This window comes from Aptenodytes forsteri, unplaced genomic scaffold (genome assembly GCF_000699145.1).
Source record: "Aptenodytes forsteri isolate BGI_AS27 unplaced genomic scaffold, ASM69914v1 Scaffold103, whole genome shotgun sequence".
Classification (NCBI taxonomy): Eukaryota; Metazoa; Chordata; class Aves; order Sphenisciformes; family Spheniscidae; genus Aptenodytes; species Aptenodytes forsteri.
The window spans coordinates 5,336,905-5,357,185 of record NW_008796051.1 but is presented as its reverse complement, the minus strand read 5'-3'; the positions used below and the strand labels follow the sequence as shown (position 1 = coordinate 5,357,185).

The 20,281-nt window shown below is 38.9% G+C and overlaps 1 protein-coding gene across 1 annotated transcript in view; it reads left to right on the top strand.

Moving 5' to 3' along the window:
• Window positions 1-13,847, top strand: part of ADAMTS20 (ADAM metallopeptidase with thrombospondin type 1 motif 20) — a 102,443-nt gene extending 88,596 nt beyond the window's left edge. The window contains exons 29-39 of the mRNA XM_009286265.2: window positions 1,245-1,412; window positions 2,515-2,688; window positions 6,776-6,946; window positions 7,635-7,835; window positions 7,970-8,099; window positions 8,257-8,351; window positions 8,450-8,544; window positions 8,951-9,084; window positions 9,837-9,928; window positions 12,768-12,872; window positions 13,732-13,847. Coding sequence (XP_009284540.1) covers window positions 1,245-1,412; window positions 2,515-2,688; window positions 6,776-6,946; window positions 7,635-7,835; window positions 7,970-8,099; window positions 8,257-8,351; window positions 8,450-8,544; window positions 8,951-9,084; window positions 9,837-9,928; window positions 12,768-12,872; window positions 13,732-13,821 — 1,455 coding nt within the window. The 3' untranslated portion in view covers window positions 13,822-13,847. The remainder of the gene's footprint in view (window positions 1-1,244; window positions 1,413-2,514; window positions 2,689-6,775; window positions 6,947-7,634; window positions 7,836-7,969; window positions 8,100-8,256; window positions 8,352-8,449; window positions 8,545-8,950; window positions 9,085-9,836; window positions 9,929-12,767; window positions 12,873-13,731) is intronic.
• The last annotated feature ends 6,434 nt before the right edge of the window (window positions 13,848-20,281 follow it).

The window sequence follows — 20,281 nt, the reverse complement described above, 5'->3', positions numbered from 1 at the left end:
AAAGGACAAGCAATATCTTCGGTGCTTTTGAAGAAAGTCTATATTTAAATCCTTTTTTTTTCTCACATCCACTTAGAAATCAAATTTTTATTTGAATATTAATTCTCTACCTGATTGTGTAGGAAATGTTTGTCCAAGTGTAAAATAAAGTACGGAGGAAATCCTAGAACAAATTAAGCATGTTATGTTCTCTTTCCAGACAGAAAAGGAATTGTCTCCATTGATCAAAACTTTTTGATAGGATGATGTAAAATAAGTTTAATTAGAAGATGAAAAAAAAAAAAACCAAAACTTAGGTGCTTACATTCCAAGATAAGTCAGCTGAGTAGCCACCTAATTTGGAAGTGCTTCAGGTGTTCTTTGTTTGGCTGAAGGTTCCCTAGGATGTGCAGATCTGCTCTGCAGGTGAATAGGACAGCCCTGATTTGAAGAACAAAACTCAAACCTCACTAAAGTCTCACAGCAGTCCAGCAATTTAGGAGAGGAATGGCCCTTTCTCCAGAAGAGACCGATCTGTCAGATATGCTCACATCATGGCTAGTGTGTACTGCCAGGGTGGGTTTCACAAAATGTATCTGCAGCCCCGTTGGTTTTACGTTGGAGGGAGGGAGGGAAGCCCTAGAGCCAGTCGTGTATATCGTAGCAACTTTCTGGAGGAAACAGAATACCAGGGCGGTGGGGCAAGGCCATGCCTCCAAGGACTGCACCATAACCTGTAGTGTTTACTTTATACCTCTTCTCTTGCCTCTTTGTCACATACAGCAAGATACCCAAAGCTCATGGAAGGGAGGTGCCAGAGCAAACATGACTTCGTAGCCTAATAGCTGGAAACATGCATAACCACGATTTTGCATTTTCCTTTCTTTAATGCTTATGATAAGCATCGTGCTTACATGAAAATAGCAATATGCATCCTGGTAACAGAAGGCTGCTAAAGCATGTTCTTGTGCGATTGTAATATCAAGCTGTCTCCTGCGTGGATACGGATGGTGGAGCTCAGGTATTTGTCAATGACGACATCAATGAATGAACAAGAGGTGAGAGATGTTTGGCATCTGATCAGTAATGCTCAGTAAGAGAGAGCTTACACAGAAATTTCAGATACGTACAGTAGATGTTGTGTCATAATACAGAAATTATTGCTATAATCATAGAGTCCATTTTGGGCGAGGCCACAGCTTCTTCTGGTTTTCTTACTACTTTGAGATTTTTAGAAAAGTAATGAAATACACTTCTCTTTTCAGTGTTCTGTTTCCTGTGGAAAAGGTTTGAAGTTTCGTGATGTGCATTGTTTTAATAGCTTCCAAGCTAAAATAGAAGAAGGAAACTGCAGGCATTTGAAAAAACCACGGACATACAAAATATGTAGAGCTGGAAGATGTCCTGCTTGGAAGGCCAGCAGATGGAAAGAGGTATGTAAAATCTGCTATAATTATGTTCTCTGAGAGTACAAGACAAGATCATATTCATGACACACTGCTTCAATGGAAGTAATTGTCAGGAAATTTTTTATACGCACATTGCAATGAAATCTACAAATTAGAAAGTAGTTCATTATATTTTCTTTTTCTTTCTTTTCACTGTAATTGCTATCATAGTCTGAATATTGAAGTGAAGCCAGGTTTGTGGGGGAAGGACAAGAAAAAGGGCTTGTGGGCAGAAATACTGGCCTCTTCCCTGGTTTGGCCTTGTAAAAGATCTCTTACCTTGTTGTGAAATTGTGTGTAACTGAGCGCATGGCAACATTTTGTATTTCACTCACTCTTTCAAAATATAATTCCCCACATTGATAAAGACACGTTACCTCTCTCCACAATTTGGCCACACTTGATAGAGCAATATCCACTTTATGATTAGGCTTGAGTCTTTAGGTAGGCTTTGGGACCTAACTGTGCTTCTGACTGGGGTAAAAGGGGGCTGTCTATCTCAGCAAGCCTTACTGTTGTAGTGAAATAACTTTGGCCAGGAAGGAGGAAGAGAGGCATGTGGCAGGAAGGATTTGAACCTTCTTAAGCTCCTCGGAATTCAAAATCCTTAGCACTACCTGCAAAAGAAAGAGAAGTATCTTCAAAATACTGCACCATTTGCAACATTTTTCTAACCTGAAATACTAAGGGTTTTTTAATATTTGCATTTTAAAACAACAGACAAGACTGTCAATCTCTAAAGGAATGATGTAAACTCAGAACTTCAACTGTTTGATCTTGCAAAAATGTGAACTTTTGCTTTGTGTATGCCTATAGTGATTGTTCCTCCTGTGAATTAAGATAAGCAGAAAGATCAGTCTAGGTAACTCGGATGCATTTATTTTCTGTATTTCTTACAAATTTTGATTTTAATTGTAGTTTTTTATTTTCAACATAAATTTCTTCAGATACAATGAAACACTAGTATGGTAGGGTCTGTGAAATATATTTTAAATAATATCCTAAGAACTTGTAATAATGGCAGCTGTACCACATTCTGGGGACTGCCTCATCTCACACCGACATAACTAATTTCGATCAATTTTAGTGTTCTGTATCCTGTGGAGTGGGGATCCAGCAAAGGGACATCTCCTGTCAGCTGAAGGGCCTGGGTCAAGTGAGTGAAGCAGTGTGCAATCGTGATACCCGGCCCACTAGCAAGAGGCATTGCTGGCTGCCTGCCTGCATGCAGTACCAGTGGTTGGCAGATGAATGGGAAGATGTAAGTAAGGCTTTCAACTTGTAGGAAATAACTGAGTGATGTCATATGTTTTCTTTTTTTTCCCCCCCACATTTGGATACATTTCGAATAGCTGTTACGTTGCAGAATAACAAGTATGCTGGATATTTTGAAGGTCAAGCTTGCAAAACTGAAGAGCGACAAAAAATGTCAGACGCTTTGTTTGCTCTCTTATACAGGATTTGCTTGTCTACTGTTGTAGGCAAAAGCTCTGGTGGAGCTCTGAGCAGGTCCCTGTTGATAGAACTGTGTAATTTGAATACAAGTCTCTTTATTGCATAAAATGTTTAATAGAACCTCATTATGCAATATCATTAAAAAATCACTTTTTAAGAATAGGAATAAAAATGAAATGTCAGCTGGAAGTAAAAACCTCAGAGGTAAAACCTTTGGACAACAATGTTTTCAAGAAGATCTATATGGAAGACTTAGAAAAGATAACAAGCAAAATAAAACTCAGCATTCTCCTACCAAATATGAAGCAAGATAAGAAATAGAACTCGGAATATGAAGCAAGATAAGAAAATAGAACTCGGCATTCTCCTACCAGTTATGTATTTTCATATTTAAGAAAATCTAAAGATACCTTCAGGAGAACGCTGTCATTTTTAAAGATGTGATGACTATTTTCTACATGCTAAAAATTTAATAACTTTTGTAGCCACGTATGCAAACATACAAACATATATAAAGAGAGAGAGAAAACCAAAAATTATGTATAATACCTGAAACGGTGTACAGAAGAGCCTGTCTCTTACTGTAACATTAAAGAAAAACCCAGTTTGTGCAGTTGTGGCATCTTAATAACCTGCACTGTTAAATTTCCTAGGGCAACCCCCCTAAAACTTTGAATATGAAGACTCAGAAGTCTCAGGGACACAATGGTGTAGAAGTGACTACTGTTAATATATGAACCACTTGTTGGTGCTCTGCAAAACCTGGATTATATTCATGCAGTTCAGACATATATATTCCTCTGTTAAGCTATATTGAGGGAAAGCTGACAATATATGTTTCTTCCAAGTGTTCTCGCCTCATATGAAGCTGATAAAATCAGGAATTAGTGGAAGTGGCTCAGAATGTCCTTTTAACACAAATATGCACTGTCAGAGAATGAGGGTGAATTTTCCTTTCCTGTCAAACATTTGTATATTCCAGCTGGGTATTCGGAGCTCTCCGCTACAAATGCGTTGCGTTTCACTACATCTTCCGGCTAGTTCATAACTTCTTCCACGTGGATATTGCTGTTTGCTTGAAATTCCTGTATTCAGTTCCCTTCTCTGACCAGATTCAGATATAGCCCTGTACATCTAGTATTAATAGTAGCTCAAGTGTTTATTCATCTGTATTCCACTCCTGGTGCAGTACGACCTCCACCGAACTCACGATATTTTGCCCAGCTGTCTCAGCTCTGAATACTCGTGTGTCAATTCCTAAAAATTTCCAGATCTAGCATTTGTCCAGCTTGCAGCGGGGAGGCTGGCTGATAGCAGCAGCCAGCCTTCTCCTACCAAACATGCATTTTCATACTAAAGAGAAGAATGTCTACAAGATTAATGTATAAAGCATAATGAAAAGGATTCTTCTGCCTGTCCCCATTACTTCATGACTGGGTTATTCCTTATGTGCCTAATATTCTGAGCAGCTCCATGCCATTGAAAGATCAGGTGTTTCTGTAAGTTACACCAGCCAACTGTATCCACACGCCATCCCCTGATATAAGTCCACACAACATTTTCATTCTCTAAGTGACTAGGTTTCTTTAAAGGCTTAATGCATGTATGGCTTCCGCTGCTGGGCCACAGTCTCTTGTGGATCTTCTGAACGGGTAGGTAAGCCTCTCGCTGATTTGCTTTCATTGCTCTCTGATTTCCTGCCATCCTCTTTGTCACCTCACCTTTTCAAGAAAGAAGGCAATCACTCGGCAAGACTGGGGGATTATAAGCACTTAATACCCTAATCATGAGTCAGTGCTTAAATTTCTCCTTCAGATCCTAAGACCTTACTTCTACCTAATGCAAGTGAATTCCTGTCAGATTTTTTTTTTTCCCCTCAGAAAACTCCCCACTACAAAGAGTGATGACAGGCTTTTCCTCAGATGTAATGACTGTTATTTTTCCACATCAATAACGTGATATTACTGGTTGTTTTGCCTATTAATTTGTTGCTCATGTGAAGAGAATAAAAAGCTAAAGCTTTTTGTCTGAACGATTGTTTATCTGGGTCTCTGCAATTTTAGAGCTTTCAGGTCAAATGTTTGTAAGCCCAGGTGTATATTTTGCAGCTTCTTTCAACAGTGTACTTATGTCAGTGAAATTTGTAGAGCAGCTCCTTGGGGCTCAGTGCTTGCTCATCAAGTTTGCAGATGATGCCAAACTGGGGAGACTGTTTAGTGTGCTGGAAGGCAGGGCTGCCATCCAGGGGACCCAGACATGCTGTAGGAATGGGCCCACAGGAACTTCATGTGACGCAACGAGGACAAATACAAAGTGCTGCCCCAAGAAGGAAGCACTCCTGCAGCAGCCCGGGCTGGGGATGAACGGCCCTGGGATCCTTGTGGGCAGCTGAGCATGGGCCAGCTGTGTGTCCTGGCAGCAAGGACGGCCAGCAGCCTCATGGGCAGTACAAACAGGGATGCAGCCAGTAGATCAAGGGGAGTGATCATCGTCTTCTGTTTCTCAGCACTTGTTAGATCACGTCTAGCTTCTACATCCAATTTTGGTTCCCCAGTGCAAGAAAGAGATTGACAAACTAGAGCATATTCAGCAAAGGACACCCAAGCAGGTTGGGGGCTGAAGCGCTTGCCCTGTGAGGAGAGGCTGAAGGAACTGGGTTTGTTCAGCCTGGAGAAGAGACAGCTTTGGGCAGATCTAGCAGCAGCCTTCCAGTATCAGCAAGGAAGTTACCAAGAAGATGGAGCCAGGCTCTCCACAGTGTCGTATGGTGGGAAGGCAAGAGGCAACAGGAGTAAGGTAAAGCCTTACTACTAAGAAGAGGTTCAAACTGGATATTATGAAAAACTTTTTCTCCATGAGGACAATTCAGGCAGTGAAACGGGCTGCCCGGGGAATTTGTGCAGTCTCCATCCTCTGAGGTTTTCAAGATCCAACTCGATGAAGTTAGAGGCTTCTTCTAGCAGAGCTGTTTTACTGTACAGCACCTGTTTTTTGTACTTCAAGTTGCTTCTTTGAGTCAATAATAATAATATTTGAACAATAGGCTTGATCTATGTGTCAGACCCTGATGAGTATTCTAATTGACTGTTATTGAGTCCAAATTACTATTAAGTTAGGTTCAGGTCTGACTGTAATAGGTGGTGTTATTGATTATTGCCTCTGCTGAGACTGGAGTTTGTGTATTTGAGCCTTCCTTCTTTATTGCAGCAAGTTCAAACAGGTTAGTTGAGGCACCCGTAGCTGGGGACACACTGTTGACATGTATTACTTAGTCTGTACCTCCACTTTTCTGGATTCTGGTGGCAGCAAGGTTCTCATCCTGTCCTGGAAGAACTGTGATGACTCTCCATCCCACCAGCTTGCCATGGGGACAGGTCTGAGGACACTCAGGGCAAAGGCACAGGCTCAACAAATACTGCTGCCCAAAGCTGCCACTGGCTTCATTAATAGGCAGTTTTGTTTTCTTTTCTTTTATCAGTGTAATATAATGTACATGCTTCCAGGGATTCTTTTTGTTTTGTTTTCAAGACCAACTTATTCCTTTCATATTTCACTGAAATATTTTTTTGGCTCTTCCCTTTTCATACAGAAGAGCTTTTACACTCAACCTATCACATTGGCCCGATGTTTTCATTTTCTCCTCCATCTCACCCAACAGTTACAGTGTCATGTCATTATATGCTATTGTTTTTTCAGCTGATTAGAGGTACCTGAACTTTGAAAACAAAGTAAAGGATTTTGATTCAGTGAATAATTCGGTCCAACACTGATAGCAGATGTCATAAAAGGTGTTGCTCTCTGGGTTTTACTGGTGTGTGGCAATCAGTAAAAAACTTTGTTCTGCTGATGGCTAGTTTAAGTACAAAAACTGTGACTGTTTTTCTCACTCTCAGTGCTCAGTATCATATAGAAGAAAGGAAATATACCGGAAAGTTAAGTGTGTGGATGAAAACCAGCTCCAAGTGGATGAAAGCTTCTGTGATCCTGCCACAAAGCCTCCATCAGCCAAAAACTGCAGGATAGCTCCTTCTAAATATGTTGTGCTTACAGGAGAACTGTCACAGGTAAACTAATTTTACTGCTCACACATCTTTTATATAACTTTACTTTTAAGAAAGTTATATTACTGTAAAACGTACATTATTATGCAGAGAAAAAAAATATTTATAACATTTAAAATATTTATATTTTCATCTGAACATGGGTGCCTAAACTTTCTCCACACTGAACCTTCCGCTCAGCCATGATTTATTGTAGTGACTGTTACCAGTACACTGGTAGCTCCCCGGGGACCTATGAACACCTATGAACACCAGCTGAGGACAGCTGCCCCTGCCACAGGATTCCTCTGCTGGTTCCCAGGAAACTCTCTTGCAAGCTGATCTCACTGAAGTAAACAAAAATCTTTTCTTTGATTTCAGTGAAGCGATGGATCAGTGCCTTGTTTCCCTTGCACATCTGCACTACCTGTGTGTGTGCGTGTCTGTGTGTGTACGGCAGCTGAGAGGGAACCGCTCTGGAACCTCTGTGAGCTCTGAGAAAAGGGGCAGCATGGGACTTCCCATCTCCTTGCGTGCGTAACTATTGTAGACCTTCACTTCTGCACACTGATGTACCAGCCCTGAGGTGGCACGCGTAGGATTACAGGTTTTTGCCAAAGCGAGGATCAGAGCTGACTTATCTGTAACTGCAACGCTGCAGAAAGGTTCAGTTTCATAGAAATAATGCCTGTGCTTGGGGATTTTATTTCAGTGCTCAGCCAGCTGTGGGTTTGGTTACCGGCAGAGGATCACGTACTGTGTTGGAATCCATTCTGTTCAAAATGAGCACGCCCATGGCCTTCGAACTGTAGCGTACCGAGAATGCCCGGTAGAGCCATCCCCATACATTTATAAATGTAATATCAAAGGATGTTCACAAGCAGCTACCTGGAGAGTGGGAAAGTGGACCGAGGTGAGTACAGACGTGCAAGCTCATTTTTGATAGCTGCCTCAAACACAAATGAATGCCAAGACTAATTTGCTGATATAATTATGTTAATTGTTTACTACCTTCTAAACTAACTCTTGATGGCTATCCACGTCTAGTGCTCAGTGTCTTGTGGAGTGGGGGTAAAGGAGAGAACCGTAGAATGTATGACTGAAAGTGGCTTATCCAGTGACTTGTGCCTGCCACGTTTAAAACCAGATGCCAGAAAGATCTGCCATGAGGAAGAATGTAAGTGACAGCTGCAATTTTCAGCTGAACTTAATGTTTTCCCAGGTTATTTACATAAAAGCTATCAATTTATTCGGAGCACAATTATGCAAAAGTAGGTCCTAAAACTAAGCTCTATTTGTGAAATATTAATGTGATTTAATCATTCATTTTGAAGGTGAAATTTTTACCACCTGCAAAGATATCCAGCTTAAAAAAGGGATGAGAAAGGATGGTGAATACCTACTTAACATTAAGGGAAGGATGATAAAGGTACTCTTAATATTTATGAGCTTTTATGAGTGCATATTTTTATGAAATAATACTTTTCTAATAAAGATTTTGCTAAAGGGTTGTACTTTCTCTTGCAGATTTACTGCTCAGGGATGCACTTAGAGAATCCCAAAGAATATTTGACATTGGTAAAAAGTGAAGCAGACAACTTTTCTGAAGTATATGGATTCAGGTACAAAAATGATTTTGTAACTTTATGAAGTGCATTTATTTCTTCCAAAATAAAAGAATAAAGTAATACTTACATTTGTGAGAACAGATGAGTAGAAATTTTTTTCCTTGATTTTCTGTTTTGAATATCCAGGTATATGAATACAGAAATGCAGAAATGTGGATACTTCCAGGCTGAAATTGTGTTAACTGCTCTAAATGATTATAAAAAATTTTCTATCTTGGCTTTAGTAGAAATGGTGTAGAAAGTAGTGTTTCAGTTGGGCCAAGATTAATAGCTGAGCTTCCTGTTCAGTAACTGTTGTTTAATATTTTTTATGCAGCATAATGCGATGCATTATTTTTCACTACAATGCTATGTTATGGAAAAATGCTAAAAGGAAAACTAAATCTTTGCTATTCTCTAGGTTGCAGAATCCATATGAATGTCCTTTCAATGGAAGCAGAAGGCAAGACTGTGCCTGTCGAAATGATTACCTTGCAGCTGGCTTCACAGTTTTTAGCAAAATAAGATTTGATGTAGCCTCCATGCAAATTAAAAGTAAGCATTTTGGCAGTTTTAGCCAATGTGAGCATTCTCTTGAACTTACACTGGTCGTGATTCCAAAATTATCATTTGACCTAATTATAGATCCAATTATACCATTTTTGGACAAACAATTCTTATTTCCTTTAGGAATTCAATGGGAATTTCAAAGGAAAAAAAAAAAAGGAGGAGCCACCACTACTTCCCTTGTTAGTTTGTCCCAAGTGGTCAAGTGGCGTGAATCTTGCAGATTTGTGTTTTACATGTGAACTAGCTTCAGTTTCTAAGGTTTTGTTCCCATTATTCCATTTCCTTTTAGTCCCTGGCATATTTTTCTAGAGAAAGTCTTCCTATGCTGTAGTTAGTCCTGTCTCAGACCTTGATAGCTGTACTAAATGGATGGGGAATCTTGCAGCACTTTCAAGCCTCTGCCTGCGGGTGGCAAGGTGGCCTACAACCAGCTTCCTTGGAGCTGCATCCAAGCGCACACCCGTCCTCCTCCTAACCCCCTCCTATCTCGGAAAGGAAACTGGGCTGATAGGTTGGTTTGATGTTGCATTAACCAAAATGGACTATTTAAAACATAGTTGTGTTAAAAAAAACCCAAACAAAACCAACCAAACAAAAAACCCCAAACACCAAACCACACACAAAAAAACCCCACCCAAAACAAACCAAAAACCTCCCATGTTAATGCTTTTTCACACTGTTTTCACCTGACCTTCTAATGCAGCAGTTTCAGCGTTGAGTAATTTTCTGTTTTCTAGCCACAGATTTTCTTTTTGCTCAGACTATACTTGGGAGAGCAGTTCCGTTTGCTACAGCTGGAGACTGCTACAGTGCTGCCAGATGCCCACAGGTAGTTATGATTTCTTATCCCCTTGAAATGTGCATGTAAGAGGGGAAAAAAAAAAAAAAGTGTGTCACTGGTTTAGAACTGTAAGGTTCTAAAACAATCTCCTATTCTGTCTAGTCTATTAAATTAATAAGTAGTTTTATTCTTACTCCTTTCTCTCCTGTTCCACCTTTTTTTTTTTCCTGTTTCTCCCTCAAATTGTTTACTCCACACTTTCCCTCTAGGCTCCATGTTTGTATAATCAGCTTTCTACATATTTCAGATACTGCTCTCCTTCCCTCTGGACGCAATGTATCCTTTGTTTCCCCTAATCCCTTCTCAATCTCCTCCAGTGACTTTCCTTTTCAATAATCCTGCAGAATTTTTCTTTTCTCTGTTTCTCTCCTGACTCTTCATATCTTTGAAGACTACCAGAGGAAACCAATCCTGTTTTAGCAGCATAATTTAAAACTTATACGTCCATTGGTGCATCTACATTTGTGTTTTAGTTTGGATTGGATGGTGCTTTTTAAGTGAATCTCTGTATTGTTCCAGTTTACTGTTGGTTCACATCACAGAGCATTCTTGGCAGACATGAACAGAATGCCTTCTGGATAAAACTAAATCAAACAATGAGATCCAGAAGGGCCTTAATGCACTCCCAACTGCTAATGAGGATTCAGTCTATGGGACTAGATGAGAGTTAGTCCAAAGTAAAAACCCCATCTGTGTACTGTATACAGACATTGGGCTCTCTGGCCCAACGTTTTCACTCTACAGATCTGCTTATACTGCAGTGTCCTCCTTGCTAATGCAGATATAGCCCTAGTCTGAACCTGTCAACCTAGGCTGCCTTTGGAGTCCATTGGCAGAAATGAGATCCCCTAGAAAACAGTTCAGCTAATCTTACCCTATTCGACACCTTAGGATAAGGTCAACTGTCCTCTGGAAGTGCATATTTCTTTTCACCGATTATAAAAGGAGTTAAGATCAACTAGCTCAGACTTGCATGGAGGTGAATCCCTGTTGTCCATCTATCCTAGGTGCTTAAACTTAAGACAGGCTATGTGGGTGGACGCGTTCAAGGGCAGCTAGAGACAATTTATGTACAATTTAAGTACAAATGAAGTACCTGAGTTAGGCAGACTTAATCCCTGACAAGAAAACAGTTGGAGTTCATTACAGTATTGGATATCTTCAACCCGCAAACTCTTTGGGCTCAGTACAATACACATCTATTTGCCATCTGTAATTTCTGTTGGGAAGTCATTCTGCTTACATGGTTTTACACTCATGCATTTCCATCTATAAGATCTGCACTGAAACTAACACTTTTAATGCAGTAAAAAGGCCTCAGGTGCTGCACTCCGTCCTTGAAATCTGTTCCTGGCCTTGAGTATGCTGCATGACATGACAGAGAGCTGTCAAGCTGTCGTTATAATTGTACATAGCACTTCTCATTTATTTTTGCAAAATGATATCACTGTGTGTGAAGTTACTTTGGGCCTGTTAATTTTGGAAGGTGTTCCACACCGTTTGTATGAATTTCCTCCAGATGCTTTATTCATTAAATGGAAATCTTCCACTTCTTGGGCACTTGAAGAACAACCTACCCTATCCATATGAGCTTACGTTAGCTCATCCTGAGTATGAGAGTGCTATAAACACAGCAACTTTACACAGAAGTGCTCTCAAAACAAATCTGCCATACTGAACAATATAAGACCGAATTTTTATGAAGGAATTTCAGTCAATCACAAGAATAAAGGCTGAATGCTGTGTTTTTATACATGCACACATACATATACCCACAGAAACCATGATGATATTAAGCAATAAAATACAGAAGCTACCATATGCAATAGAAATGTTATCTTTGCTAAAGCTTTGATCTCAGGATTTAGGCAATTTTAACTAGGTCCAAATACAGAAATTCGGGCCTTCAGTGAATTGTATGGAGGTGTGCAGGAGTATCCTGATTCTAGTGCTGCCTAAACTGACCATTAGGCTCTTTGTGGAGATAGTACTTCTTTCCAACACACTGCACTTCTGCGTGAAAGCAATTTAATCATTTTATGTACCCCAGTTTGTTTACCAAGGCAGTGCAGTTTGTTGGGTTTAATATATTTCTTATTCTCATATGAACTGACTCTGTTTTAAAGCTAGTTTTCAGAGTATGTATTTGTGTAGGCAAATATTTTAGAATCAATAAACTGTTTTGAATGGTTTGTATTGCAAAACATTCCATTTAGCCATAAATTTATTTATTTTAACCTCCACTTATGTTTATGTTCAATTATGTTATTTGGTATACTGAAAAAGAAATGGAAGATAAGATGATGATGCTTGAACAGTGTGCTTGCAAAAATTTGAGAATTAGGTGGCTAAGTGATTAGTCTGTAATTTCCAGGTAGCAGTAGGTCCTGACCATGTTATTTCCAAAAAGTTCAGGCACTTTAAAAAAAAAAAAAAAGAAAAAGTCTTTCAAGAAAGCCAGCCTCATTCTTGCATGTTGCAAGTCTGTACTTTTTGTAAATTAAAATTTAATATGTAGCAAGGAGGCTAAAATAATTTGAATGGTCTGATGTTAGTTCTGTATTCAGACTCTGCAGACAGATGCTACAGATCAGCTGATGCACAGGTGCTACTTACTGCAGGATAGCTCGGTCATGTGTCTGTGTCCTGAGTGTTCAAAAAAAGGGTGTAATGCAGTGTAACTAACCCAGGTTAAGTACACACCTTTAAGTACTTAATGTCTAGATATACCCTGTGATATGTGCAGATCTGCCGATGTAAAGTGTTTTAGTGTTTTGAACTCTGTTTATCAGCTCTGTATTTTACCTTTTGCTTTTTTTTTTGTTAGGGACAGTTCAGCATTAATTTGGCTGGTACAGGTCTGAGATTATCCAGTACAGTTAGGTGGATTGCTCAGGGCAACTATGCAACTGCTGACATACACAAATCCCACGTAAGTCGATGTTGTTTTCCTTTACCTGCTCTTATGGCTTGGAATATTATGCCTCCAGAGGTGCAAGTGATGACTCTCTAGTGAAAGCTAGTTGTAAATCAAAAATAGTGCTCAAGGTCTCTGACCCATCTAAGTCGTCTTCCAAATGTAATGTAAAAACTATGTTTAATCACACCACCCAGAATCTAATCCAGATCAACACTGCCTGCCTACCCTTCTCTTACTGATTTTTAAGAGCCTATTGTTACATTAAGCAGTTTTTTTAAAAGTTTTGAAGATTCCTAATAATACTTTAAAAAAAAAAAAAGTACAGCACCCCAAAAAACCATTTTATTAAAGATATCCTACTACAGAGGATCCTTACAGATTGCTCGCCTCCAACTTGATTGGCGTGGGAAACCAAAAGACCAGTTGAACAAGAACAGTAAGCATGCACAGTTTAAGACAACATTGGAAGTTTTTTTAAAAGTTTTGAAGATTCCTAATAATACTTTAAAAAAAAAAAAAGTACAGCACCCCAAAAAACCATTTTATTAAAGATATCCTACTACAGAGGATCCTTACAGATTGCTCGCCTCCAACTTGATTGGCGTGGGAAACCAAAAGACCAGTTGAACAAGAACAGTAAGCATGCACAGTTTAAGACAACATTGGATAGTAAGCCGGGAAAGAAAGTATACAGCGGTACTGATAAAGGATCTCTGTACCCGTTTTGCTAATTTGATGCTGTCTCTTGATTTAGTATTTGTAGGTACGATTTGTCAAAAGGTCTATTGTGTGCAAACCTCAAGGAGCTTTTTGTACAACTGTGATTTCAATCGCTTTTCTTGATTGACTGTTCTCTTTGTGTAATTCCCAGGATGGTACTAAAATATATGGAAGATGTGGAGGATTTTGTGGAAAGTGTATTCCTAACACACTTATTGGTCTCCAACTTCAGATACAGTGAGAACTCTGATGTGGTGAGAGCATCAAAGCAGGGACATCTGCCATTTAGGTGCAAATTGTAGGTGCTGTGTATATATATATTTTAATTCTTTCATCTCTGTAATGCTTATTACTGTAATGCTCACTACTAAGAATTCCTGTCTTCTCCAGTGTTTATTCAGGGATGTATTATCTCTTTGTGGGGTAGCAAGTGCATAAATCACAATCATAAACCTTCAGGTTTTAATGGAGAGGCATTAATTCAATGTACAGTATATATTAGTAAGTAAATTGCACTGAGGTTACTACCATGGGTAACACTCTAAATTGTACCATAATTGTAATAGTTTACCTGCAACTAACCAGTGCAATTCTTTATGCAGTATTCAGTAAAATTTATACTTTACTGGTTTTCTCGATCAACTGAAATAAACTGGTACTAAAATATAGAAAGGAAAGAGTTATTGCTATATAGATAAGGCAGGTAATAATTTCAAATACTTCCAATTTCAAATACCTGCAATTTTGTGAAGCCTTTTAGGAATTATCTGTCAACAACTTACAGCGGAAAAGTATATAATCAACATACTTGAGATAGTTTCTATAGATCTGTGTGTTTCTCTGTCAGTAAAAGCATTTTTTTTTTCCCCATCCCTTTCATTGTATTCTTGGTGGTGCTCAAATACTAGCAGTAATCCTGAGAAGTGTGGTTTACCCTCTGTAGTCTCTATAGCACGTGTTAAACATCTAGGCTTAGTTTTGTTGTGGTTACAGGAAAAGAAAATAAGGAAACAAATTGCTTGGAAATCTGATTTTAAATCCCTGCCTTTCGTCCACTGTAAAAGCAGTGTATTCTGTTTACCGTAGCATCTTGTATGAGATTGTATGAATATGTATTTACTTAAACACTTCCCATATACACCTTACTCCTTTATACTGGCCAATGGCATATTAGTAAAGGCTGTAGTGTGTGTCCCTCTTATATTCCAATTCAAAGTAATTTTCAATAACCTTAGTGAAAACCCTGGGCAGAGGCAGCATCAAGCCCCACAGCAGTTTTGGTGTCCATCTTTGACTCAGTTTAATTTTTCAGTGTTTGTAAATACAGTCCTAACATCTGCTAGTTAAAATTATTTCTTCCAGAAAAGCAAGCGTATGAAAGAATTACAAGGTTTAAAAAAACGATCTAGTTCTTTGATTTGTTGTTTTGTATTACTTTACAGTCCAGAACTATAGAAATATATGCATATAAAGATAATGCATTTCAGGGCCAACTCTCAGGTATTCAGGATAAAATTTTCTACATGCGTAATAACATACATTATGTACCAGATAACTATACATGCTTTTTCTGACAATATGCATTCTGTAAACCAAATACTTGTTTTGCATGCCAGTACAATTGGTAGATCAAATGGCAGCTATATCATATTTTTAGCCACAAAGAGTTAGCCATGAATTAGCAATATGTATAAAAACAATACAATACTGTACCACAGAAGTGTAAGCAGCTACTTTTTAGATAACACATGTAGGTAATTATTTTGTGATCTCTGCATCAGAAATGTATTTTTGCACTATGTGCCTTATATTAGTTGTAAACATTAATAAGAATATAAAACATTATTTTCCTAGAAATGTTTACATTTATAATTAAAATCTTGTAATTTATAAAATATTTATATAATAAATATGCTTGTGTGAATGGTACCAGAGTACTTTTGCCTTTTTTTGGTATCAAACACTTAGTACAAAATGTTGCAAAAACACTTCAACTTGTTTATGCACGGAATGACTACGTTCTTAATACCTCTTCACAGTAATATACATTGACTTATACTGGAATAACTGCCAAACAAGCAGGTTATTGTCATGGGAATATTTTCCATGGAAGCAAATCCTGCTTCAGCGGTACAAACTCCATGTCTGTGTGCTCTTTCCAGTCGTCCCCCCATGTTCACCTATATATTTCCTGGGGGGGTTGCTCTGTAAATCGTTCACTGAAATAATGTAGAAATCTGAAATAATCTTCCTCCTTCTTGTGCTAAACTCACGTCAATTCATTTATAGCATGGTCCCTAAACAACTGCTTTGGCAGAAGGGGATCTGCAGTCTGTCTCCATCCCCAGGAGGACCATTTTCTTTTCAGCCCTGAAACTCCACTTAAGGGCTAGGAAGTGCTCGGCTCTGCTGCCACAGAATCAGTCTGAAAATCCACTACCAAACAAAGTGACTTTTAACCCAATTTTCAACACAGAATGTTTTTATTGGGTAATGGTAGTGATTTTTGAGTAAAAATGTATTTTCTATAATGACAGCAAACCCTGTGGCCCAGAGTCAGCTTCTGCATAAAACAGCACTGTATTGTATTGTAGGTTTTTGCATCTTTTCTTTCTTTTACCCTTGCTTTGGAGTTTCAGCCCTGGTGTAGGGAGAACGAACTTGTGTGTTCTGGCATTTTGTGAATTCCTTGTGTTAGGATTTTGATTTTGTTGAGAAAAAGGGCTTGCTCAATCACCCCATTTCAACTTACTAATTTTTCATCCTGAGGGCAATTTAAGGAAAACATGAGCCTGATGGTCAGCTCTGATGAATTTGGAGACGTGATGATGCTAACACGTTAGAAGGTCCATGCAATAAAATGACAATCATGGGTTGTAGTTGCAGTATTATGTTTCCATCTCCTTTAATTGACAGTGCTGTGGATTTCCATTGCACTGGGCAGCTGAGATGCCCGCCGGAGTAGCGAGGTCCTCCGTGAGAGTGCTGTGAGCTCCACCTCGTGGGTCTGCTTGTGCTGAGCTGCCCACGCCTGGTCACAGTCACACAGCTCTCCAGCTTTGGTTGATGCTTAGGGAATGAAGTGCTCAACTGTCCTGTCGCTATTCCATATAGGGGAAAAAAAAATAATTAAGGAATGGTAATAGTTAAAGATGATTGTAACAATACTTTGTTAGATGTCTTCTAGGACACTTTCAATCCCATCAATGATAGCATCAAGTATTAGGTAACACAACTGCACTTACTTGCTTGTGTGTATGTACACACATACACACATATAGTGCTTATCTGAATATTGAATGCTGAAGATGGAATAGATGTAAAAAACCTTGCTGCTCACATTTATCTAACAAAATGTCACTCAGCGTGCTATGAAATGGTGTACTGCCATATGGCAGTACCGGTGACCTCTCTTGATGAAGACATCGTCTAGATGTCTTTTACCTGTATTTCCCCTAAGGTGATATTGGGGAGGTAGCACAGGAGCTGGAAACCCTGGCTGTGGGTCCACTAACAGGTCTCCATCGTAGCTGAATCCATCCTGGCATGGTCTGTTGTGCCACTCTCCCTGTAAAGAGGAGCAGAATATACCCAGGCGTTTGATCCAGGACATGCATAAGTGTGGTGTACAATCAGCCAATCCCACATTCATGGGAAGAGTTGAGACTGTGATTTCAGCACGTGTACGTGTCTATGCAGGTTTCTGATAGATGGTCATGTATTTTTCTTATCTAACTGAAAGGCTATAATATCCAAGACATACTTGAAAAGATGAGGGAAAGCTCTAGGGTTTTTCTTCTACTTCTGTAACCTGGAATACGTTTAGCACAACGTCTCAGTTTTGTTGACTATTTGAAATAAAAGTTACACGTAACAAGGAGGACATTTATGTCATTGCAGTTTTATTGTAGTAACACATGAGATCCCTGAGAAATTCAGAATCTGAATAAAATATTACTATTTTGCAAAAATATTTTCCAAAAATTAACTTTCATGATACAATAGACTTCCATAGTTCTACTTTTCTAGAAATTGAACATGAAATGCCAAAGGCTGCACTTAAATGCCTTTATACCTACTCATGTATTGAACAGTTACGTGGTATCTCACTCACTTAATGCAGGTAAAAGTAGGACTGGAGGTCAGCTTGGCCAAACTGATATGAGATAATGTCTTCCAGGCTAGAGACTGGCAACCCTGGGGAAGCATTCGTATCCTACGGACCAGCTCATGGTGTCTCTTGCAAGGCCTGCAAGAGTAGTACTTGGCCATCTTTTCCTGAGCCTTTCTGATTTTTCATGATGGTCTCATTGCATCTATGCATTAAAAAAAAAAACCTTTGAGGGGGGCCTCATCAGCCTCTCTCACTGGTGTGCTTTGGAAATAGGCTGAATAGATCATAGAAAAAGTAAGGTATTGATTTTAAAGTGCATTCCTGCTTCAGAGTACTGGGTTTCCTTCAGACAGAGCGGTAACTGTGATGATAGCAGGGGAAAATTACCTGCATTTTAGTCAAACAGAAGAACGAGCTATCTGACTTGGAGTTGAATCTGACATTTAATCTTCTCCTCCACAGAAGGTGGTTTTCTTTTGCACAATTAAGTTTATTTTGCAATACCACAGCTTAAGAGGCTTTTCTGGGCTTTGTTTATCCTGGCTTTAGAGAAGCAATCTGTGTTCTGTTTCTGATAAATTTCTCCTTGTGTTCAGTTATGACAGATATTCCTTTGAATCGACTGTATAAAAATACTGTAGCAGCAGAGCAGAGCAAAGATCTAACTGTATTTATGTCTATATTCTGCCTTTAAACATGAACAGCTGTGCATACATTCATCTGTCTCATGTCTGACTCTGTGCTGCCATCCAGAACCTTTTCCTTTTTAATAAACAAATGTTTCCTTCTTTAATCTGTGTGTGTGTGTTTTATCTCTGTTCCTGCAACACAATTTTCTTGTCCGCATATGTTTTTCAAATCTTATTTGTATAATTAAACAAAGCATGCAACAGGGAGAACCCGTGCTGTAAACGGTAGAGAACTACTCTCTCCCCGAGTAGCTGAAATAAAACAAGCTATTTCTGTTTTGCACACCGTTCTATTTTGTTTTGGAAAGCAAAACCCCGCATTTATGAATACTGAAAGACTCTTTTTGAAATCACTGTATGGTCTTATTTTACAGTCCGATTTACAGAAGCAAGGAACACTCAAGAAGAGCTCATGAATTTTCTATATGCAAAAGGCTAGAGTGATTCATAGCAGCAGCATATATTTACACCTGGTGGGATGAAATCTTTTTTTGCACTTTAGTTGTCTCTGGCAGTCATTCATTGATCATGGTAATGATATTCATGGTCAGTTCATCATTCTCCATGAGTTTTTTGATGTTCCTCTGGAAGCTGGAATAATTAAAAATGTGGTTGCAGAGAAAACAAATTGAAATTTGTGCTTGTAAAATCAGGGGACAGAAAGTTTCTTTTCAGTGCTTTGTATTTAAAACGTCTTGCAGAAAAAGCTTGTTGTAAAAACATTTATTTAACACCTCAGTAAAGAAAACAGCAGCCCTGCTAGTATTTGTGTTCCTGGAAGGTCTGCAACTCAGGGCGAAGAAAGCTGCCACCAGTAGCCCCTTTCATCAGGGTTTACAAGGTATTTAGCTAAGAATTCTTTTGCCCTGCAATTATTGTATTCTGTCTCAGGTTTATTACTACTTTTGCCAGAAAAGTAACACTGTCCCCAGTTCCTTAACTAAATTCCTGCTTGCAACTTCTGAGAGAGGAGGGAAAAACAGGAGTAAACTTGTAGTTGTTACCTCAAAGGGAAAACACACAACCCGTGTGCTAACATAAAGGCAGTACTAGAAAGTGAACAGTAAAAAAAAGATTCTACTTCCAGAGTCCTCCCTTCCATGCCAGGATTAGAGATTCATTGCTGCTCTTTCTTATGTTGCCGGGTATATTTTTGGTGTTATGCTGCCAAATATTTACTCAGAGGGATTATTTTGAGACGGATCTATGGAGAATGCAGATGGGCAGGCATAAAGGAGGGAGATTTTCTTTGGATTGGAAGTACACCCTCCTGCAATGTGTTTGCCTGGCCAGCTGTCGACAGCATTGCTTCATATGAAATTCAACGTTCAGAATATTTTCAAAGCAGTGAAGGAAGTGAACTCTGGAGCACTGTTTCGAGCAGTAACTCACACCCCTGTCTAAGCAGAGGGACAGGGAGGGTTTTATCCCTAAAATGAAAACAAGCTTCTGGCTACCTGAAAAGCTTACCTAGCCCATATTCAAACAAAAATTCCACCATTGTTATCAGTGCTGTGTTGTTACTGCCATAATATTTGTTTTTTCCCTGCCATAATAAATTATATATAAACTTTTAATCATAAAATTTTAATTAAAAAAATATATCTACAGGCAATTCCGTGCTGTGCAGTGTCTTTTTTCTCTCTGTGTGTTTTGTTCCGTGCACCACAAACATTGTTTCCTATCTTTTGGATGAACCTGAATTTTCTAACCAAAACAACCTTCTTCTGGAGAAATTAGTTCTTCAAATTTTTTTCTTTCTGCTTTACTTGCTGAAAAAAAGTGAGGTATCATATTTTAATGTCATTGCCCTAGAAACACACATTCAAACAACTGTGTATTTAAATATTTCTACCCACCTCCCACATACACACTCCTCATCAAGCCAGCGGCATTTT